Source organism: Anopheles marshallii, chromosome 2, assembly GCF_943734725.1.
Source record: "Anopheles marshallii chromosome 2, idAnoMarsDA_429_01, whole genome shotgun sequence".
In the NCBI taxonomy this organism is placed as follows: domain Eukaryota; kingdom Metazoa; phylum Arthropoda; class Insecta; order Diptera; family Culicidae; genus Anopheles; species Anopheles marshallii.
The window spans coordinates 33,495,910-33,503,569 of NC_071326.1; the positions used below are offsets into that span (position 1 = coordinate 33,495,910).

The 7,660-nt window shown below is 43.2% G+C and overlaps 1 protein-coding gene across 1 annotated transcript; it reads left to right on the plus strand.

Moving 5' to 3' along the window:
- Nucleotides 1-1,693: 1,693 nt before the first annotated feature.
- On the plus strand, nucleotides 1,694-2,659 carry LOC128707385 (solute carrier family 25 member 44). The gene has a single exon (XM_053802338.1). The coding sequence runs from the start codon at nucleotides 1,694-1,696 to the stop codon at nucleotides 2,657-2,659; it is 966 nt and encodes a 321-aa protein (XP_053658313.1).
- Nucleotides 2,660-7,660: the final 5,001 nt, after the last annotated feature.

Sequence of the window (7,660 nt, forward strand, 5' to 3'; positions counted from 1 at the left end):
CAACATTGTACACACGACATTTCGGGGTTTTTCGGTCGTATCGAACTCACTTTATCATTATGCAAACAATATCGGTGTAAACAGTTGGGTCGCCATTGGTACACTTCCTCCAAAAGGTGCGTTTTTCACACACAAACAATCCAGCTGATGGTGAAAAACATTTTTGTCTGCTGTCAACAAATGGCATTGAGCAATGTGGTAAAATGATGTGAAAGATTGCAAAACCGGATTGTTCACCTAGTGTTTCACAGATAAACAGTAAATTTTTAGATGAAATACACAATTTTTTATATAAATACATATAAAAATCATGGAAACAAAAACAAAGCCGGAGAAAGCAAAAACTAAAAACGAAAACAGATTTATAAAACAGATGTTATTTTATTATAATAATAAATTAGCATATAAATGTAATTATCGATCTTGTAGAAACATTTTTAGGTTTAGTTTAGGAACAACATTATTTTAAAAAAAGTTTCCGTGTGTTTACGCACACTGTGCATTCCAAACATTTTGCGTCAAACTTGCTATAAACATTATAGCAACCACGGATCATCGAGAGCAGACGGGTCTTTAAAAACGGGAGAAAGAGATGACAAGAGAAACGGAGCACCGTCTCTTTTTCACACGACGTCAGCTGTCACATTGATTGTTTTTTCCTGCATACTTTTCAACACAAAATCACAAGAAGTTTTCTCCTTTACTTCGAGCGTAATAGCGAGGAAAAGACGAATTTTCTAGTGAATATATACAACAGTACACAGTTATCTGCGCACAATGAATCGAATCTGGTTCCAGCGGTTCAATAAATTGTTGGAAATCTGGCCAAATATCTGCTAGAGCCGAGCTGGGACTTACAACGATTGGCAAGTCGAGTTTTTCGAGGACCCTTCCATGCCATGAAGGACACTGGAGAACGGCGAAGGCGTTGCAGTGCAAAACGAAGGTAAGTGAGTTAAGGATGTGACTTCCGGGATGACACACAAACACACAATTTGTGAAACTGTGATGCGTCTTGTATACGAAACAAGAAAGACTGCACGCTTTGTGTCTGGTGGCTGGTGACCGTGAGAAAGAGTGAAAAAGTGGACACCATTCACAGAAAGAACATCATCGCTAACATAACATTACATAAACAGTGCCCGAGACGAACCCAACACCTCTTGACCGTCATGTGTATTGCGATGAGGCGAATGGTGATAGGAGCTACCGTCAAATAAATGTTGCTGATAATAACAGCACTAAAAAGGGAAAACGCACCCTGATAATCAGTACTAATTTTCGCTTTCTTTAATGCAGGATTATTGGTTCCGGAGTTAATCGATTAAAGCAACGGTGAACCAACGCACAACGCTGTTGACACAACCAGTTGACCTGTCCTGACATAGGGACGGACACTGCCACAACATCCCATCATCAAGGTCAACCGCACCCGGCGCAGATTACACTTTTCGGTTCGTGATGCACTACATGGAACATATTTCACCATCTGGTCAGCCCCTGGTGTGACGTCACTCCCCCGCCTCGAGGGATTTGCATCATACAACACACGCACACGGACGGCAGAACACCGATTATCAGCAAGATAACGTTACTGAAACCGTAGCGTCAGCTGTTAAAAGCGTGTGCATTGTGATTACGGCAGAAGAAGCTCACGATAGTTGCGAAAAACAAACAAATACAACAGCGTACAATGGCAGACGGTGGGACCAGTGGAACATTTCTGCGCACCATCGAGTGGGACATGATGGACAAGCGGAAATTCTTCCCACTCTCGATGCTCAGCTCATTCTCGGTTCGCTGTGCTCTATACCCGTTGACGGTAATCAAAACCCAGCTACAGGTACAGTTCCGCAACGACATCTACAAGGGTATGATCGATGCCGGTATTAAGATCTATCGAGCCGAGGGTGTGCCGGGGCTGTACCGGGGATTTTGGATTTCTTCGGTGCAAATCGTGAGCGGTGTGTTCTATATCAGCACGTACGAAGGCGTCCGGCATGTGCTGGGCCAGTACGGTGCAAACCAGCGCGCCAAATCACTCGTAGCCGGCGGTTGCGCATCACTCGTTGGCCAAACCATTATCGTACCATTCGATGTGATTTCACAGCACGCAATGGTACTCGGGATGGGTGCGCACGGCGGTAAGAACGGTGCGGTCAATCCGCTCGGTATCAACTTCGACAAGGGTAGCAGCCGGTTACGAATTACGCGTGATATTGCGCGCGAAATTCTCCGCCGCGATGGTGTGCGTGGATTTTACCGCGGGTATACGGCGAGCCTGATGGCGTACGTACCAAATTCGGCAATGTGGTGGGCCTTCTATCATTTGTACCAGGACGAGCTGCTAAAAATCGTACCACCGTGGGTATCTCATCTGTTTGTGCAGTGTGTAGCCGGTAGCTTCGGTGGCTTCACCACAACCATCATAACGAATCCGCTCGATATAGTGCGAGCGCGATTACAGGTACAGCGGCTCGATTCGATGAGTGTCGCTTTCCGGGAGCTGTGGCACGAGGAACATTTTCATATGTTCTTTAAGGGACTAACGGCACGGCTTGTGCAATCGGCCGCGTTTTCCTTCAGCATCATCCTCGGGTACGAAACGATCAAACGAGTATCGGTTAACGAGCAGTACCGGCACATGATCAAGTGGTAACAACAATCAAGTGATCGTGCTCTGGAGTGTACAGTGAGTTTGTAGAATGTATCGTCGTCTTAGTAATGTTCATTCGTTTTTTAGAATCGTTTACACCAGTGTGTATATCTCACCAATGGATCGTAGAAGCTTAGGAAACCAATGTTTAAAGAATAGAACCGTAACCGTAACAATAAGTGAAAAATGGATAAAGGTAGTTTAAGTTGAACATATAAACTAGAACAAAATGTTGAATGTGCAATATATAAGAAGCAAGGCTAAGATTAACAACTAATGTGCAACACGTAAGCAAACCAGTGGACAAACACTTGTGTGAAAACTAAAAGTTACACCCAAACAAATCGTTCTAAAAAAGGTACGCGGAACGGTCATCAGACAATATCGATTCGATATCTGTCCCGCGCACAATTTCGCTACCGTAGCAGCCTACCATGCGTTTCTTGTAAATTTCCGCTCAATAATGCCTTCTCGGGAGGGAGCATCCGTTCGGATCACACTATTTAAGTTCAGGCTAAATGCATATATGTATATTATATATTATACCACGTGAGTTGCTCTCCAAAAAAAGCAATTGAAGCCGATTGACTACTTAGACCGTCAATCCCCAACCACAGTATCACATTTACTTTTTTATTTCTACTCAAGAACACAAATGCTGGCGGGGACGATTTGGGCCATTGTCATTTGTAACACATAATAAAAACTGACAATAGGAAAACACACTGCAGGAGAGAGTTTTACCGTGTGCCCGCAGGGGAAAATTAAACCAAAAAGTTGTATAAACAAAATAGCTTTAATAAAGCAAACACGTTTAAACCTGTTACTAAATTAGGATACGCGTGCACTGCAATGTGCTACACACTAATTCTTAATCCGAATTATTTCACATGGTGATTAGAGTATTATCAAACAAAAATGCAACTAAAGTTTTTATCTGCACTGCAAACACAAAGAGTTAAAAATATTCAATATTGTTTATGATGGAAAAGAGAAAGCCCACGTACACGTGTAGGCGGTGGGGCAGCAGCATCCGGGCGCAAAACAGGTGAAGAAGCAGGAGAATCTCTACCTATACATGGTCTCTACATGGCGACGCGATTTTGTGGTAATTATTTATGTTAAATTTCTGTTGTTTCTCTGCTGATGAATTTCTCCCACGTCCCCACATTCAGGGAAACAATGAGAAAGAGAAGCAGTAAAATATGAAAAACAAACCGTGGAAAGACGGGGCAAAGTATGCCACCGGTGTACTAATGCGTTGCGCGTTCGTGCCACCGTTGCTGGTGCAATCATGGCGAAAGAGAGCTGTATAAACAGTCCGCGAAGTGCATTCTTCTTCCCGAGACCGGTGTACCGCAAGCACGGTGATGGTAGAGCCCCATTGTAAATGCATATTTCTTCTACTTCTGGCTCTAGAGGCAAGATTCTTAACCCACTATTGGCCAGTTCTTCAACACGCGATCGTGATGCAAACATTTGGACATGAATTACGTTGCGTTTGGGGTTGCTTTAATTGCCTACACAGCAGAAGCCATTCGGAACTACGGATACCGACATTGGGTGTTGGTGTTTGCTTAGCATCATAGATACCGTAACGACAGCAACAAAACGGATAAAGTCTGTTGATAATGGTTGCATGCTTCACAAGAAATTTATAAATCGAGAGCATCTCCACGGAGTGAAATGTAAGGGCGGTAAAATCCATGACACTCGTCGTGCAATAAGCAACGACCCCCGGCAACATCAACAACGCCAGGTAACCGTCCAGACAAGCAAGCAGATGAAATACAGCAGATTAGCTTTAAATGGATCAACCGAGCACTGGTTTGCGATCCGGCGACAACCGAATTCTCACGACGATGATTTTCTCCCTCGACGATCATGACGAAACGATCCTCTTTTTTCCAGAGCAATTTGGAACGGTTTGGGTCACGAGGCCACGTAGGGCGTTTCGATCAGCTACAGCGAGGGGATAAGAGCGGGGCGGATCTAACCGTTTTCTTCTTTGCGGATACCTCACCTAAAACAAGATCAGCCCACGGAAATAAAAGGGCCCGATGATGGTGGGCTTGTTCTCAACAGGCGTGGAAATTGGATGGGGATTTACGATAAGGTTTAGTTTTGTACAATTTCCTCACTTTCACAAGAAGCTCATGAAGATTCTGGACGAGAATTAAGCGCTGTGTTGCAGTCATTTCAGATCAAACTTTTTTTTTTCAAATGCGTTGGAATCTGATTTTTTTTTAGCTTCTTGGCTTCTCGTTTCTAACTAGACTTATGGGACGGGATTTAGTCTCGGTGGTGGCATATGAGTTCTGAAACTTGAGTGAATCTTTGTCATTGATGTATGACTCAGAACCTCTATTCCGAAGATACATTAATCGTTGGGGATTCCTCAAAGAATATCCCAACTACAGCTAGCTCGCGATGGCAAGGACCTGTATAATTAATCTATTGACTATCTATTAAAAGATATGAATTCCCAACCTCCTAATCCATCCTTGACCATTCATTATTTGAAAAATTATATTTTTTTTTAGAATCATCCTCCTATTTGAATGACTCCTCACTAAAGATTATGAATATTATATTACAGGCAGTCCCCGAGATACACTATTATAGCGGACCGCTATAACCCGGAAAAAATCCGATTATATCGATTTATTCATTTAATTACTTAATTTATTTAGCAAATCAGGCGATTTTTTTTGAAAGAATACAATAAAATAAATTCAAAATTAACGTTTCATATAAAAAAATATCTGCGACCAATTTTTCACCTTTTTGTTTAGATTTTCTTCTATAAATTAACTCAGCTGTCAGATTTCCAACAACTACGCATCTCCGAATCCGCGTATAGGAGGAACCACGTATCTCGGGGACTGCCTGTATATGTTACATAAATGAATCTTCTCAAAAGATTCATTAAGCACAACATTGGAGTGAAAACGTGCAATGTACCGAGAGACATGAAGCGACGAACCTTAATAATTGTCATACTCTTCTGTCTTCTAAATTCCAATACTCATGTTCAACAAATTACGCTTGAACATATCTTTGTCACTAGCATTTATTTATTTTTTAATTGAAAATAACTGACGTATTTTTCTAAACTTTTAAGATTTGCTTTAAATTTAATTACAATGGGACGTCAATTATCCGGTCAATTGCGGACCGGCCGCATGCCGGTTAATCAATTTCCACGTCTTTCAGTTATTGTTATTGATGAGTTATTGCTTATTAACAATATGGAATATTTTCTAGGGAGTTTACCTTGATAATCTTTCTTCATAGAAAACACTCAAGTTCTTCTCGGGCTAACCGGCTAATCGATGCCATAAAAGCCAAATCGATTCTACTAGCTGTCATTTTTTAGCTCACGGATAATTCGCCAGCCGGTTAATCAGGATTATACCCCAATAATCGACGTTCTACTGTGTATGATTTTGTTATATTATAACATTTTTTGTTATTGGGCGGCCAGTGGTGTATTGGTAACGGCGCCGGTCTTCACACGACAGGACCAGACCAAAATCCCATCCGGATCAATCCCCCACAGCAAGGATTGACTATCCGGCTACGTACAAACATTAAGCCAGAAATGGCAGGCAAGACCTAGAAGGTCGATACGCCAAGAAGAGAGAGATATCGAATATTATTGATTTATTTCAATCATTCATTAATGCTTCGTTTATGTTCCATTAACAAACCCGCACCAATCGACACACAAAAACCCCACAATGCGCTGCAAAGTGAAGGATTTACCAACGGCATACGGTGGTTTAACATTGCAAGAGCGTACGAACGCTGGCTGGGAAAGAAATCACAAATCGCTTACGGTCACGTCTGTGCAAACTCATTTATCACCATTAAGGCAAATATCTAGTGGCGTCACCTTTTTGAAACGCAGCGAAGCTTCCGAAAGAGACGCGAGTAGCTCTCTTCATCCTTCATCGTGGCGGCGCGCCTCGCAGGTTATAGGTTGCAGCAGCAAAATGTTCCAAAAGGTTAGCAAAGATGGTTTGCTGCTCCACGGCACTCCGGACGGTAGCACCGTGGCATCAGGCTGTTGGACGTGCTCTTTGCTCCGCTCGCCTGTTGCTGCAATCGCATTCGCGTGCGACCTGTTATAAAAACAAACAATTGCGGACTCTTTCATTTTTTTTTCCTCCTCCATTTTTCGGTCGGCGCTGTGCCAGTTTCTATCCTTCCCGCCTTAGTCCGACCTGGCTTTTATGAGTAGGAAATCTATGCCAACTGTTTCACCGCTTTCTGCCCCACTGGTGGATTGAAACAATGGAATCACATTCATAAATACACGTGTCCTGTCCTACCCACGATTGCGATTCACCAGAATCCGGGTGGCGCCGCCCGCAGAGAATTGTGCGCTCTGCCGAAAGGGGGAAAAATGGACCAACAGACCATCGAACGGCGAATGAAACAATAGACTAATGGCACTATCTGCAAGCCTCATGCAGCAGCAGCAGTTGCAAGCATCGCAAGTAAAATATTATGAAAGATCTAAAGGTTCGTTGCTGGACCGGTCATACAATAAGGCAGTATTGGACGCAAAATACGCTCATTCCCCAAAGATACACCAATGGAAGAAGCATCACAATGCAACTGCAATCGAAGGGAGCAACATGTGCGGCAACGAATGGCAAGCAAGAATACGCTAAAACACCTCCACTCGAAATGAAGAAATAGTAATTCCCCACATCGATGATCGGGTGTGAAGCGAATGGGGCGAAAAATGGCGACGAGTATGACATAGTTTTCGCCCCGTTTCCCTTTCGGCAGACCACACTTTCCGTCCACACTTTCGACCAACGTTCGGCATTCCACAAAAGCGCAACTTCAACCGGATGAGTGTGCGGGGAAGGCAAGCAAGGCAGCTGAAGGAAACGATCGTGGAAAACGGAAAATGTTCGACACGTGGAATGAGGCAACTTCGCGCACGTAATGGAGAAGAGAAGAGCGCTAGCAGTTGGTGTCTGATTG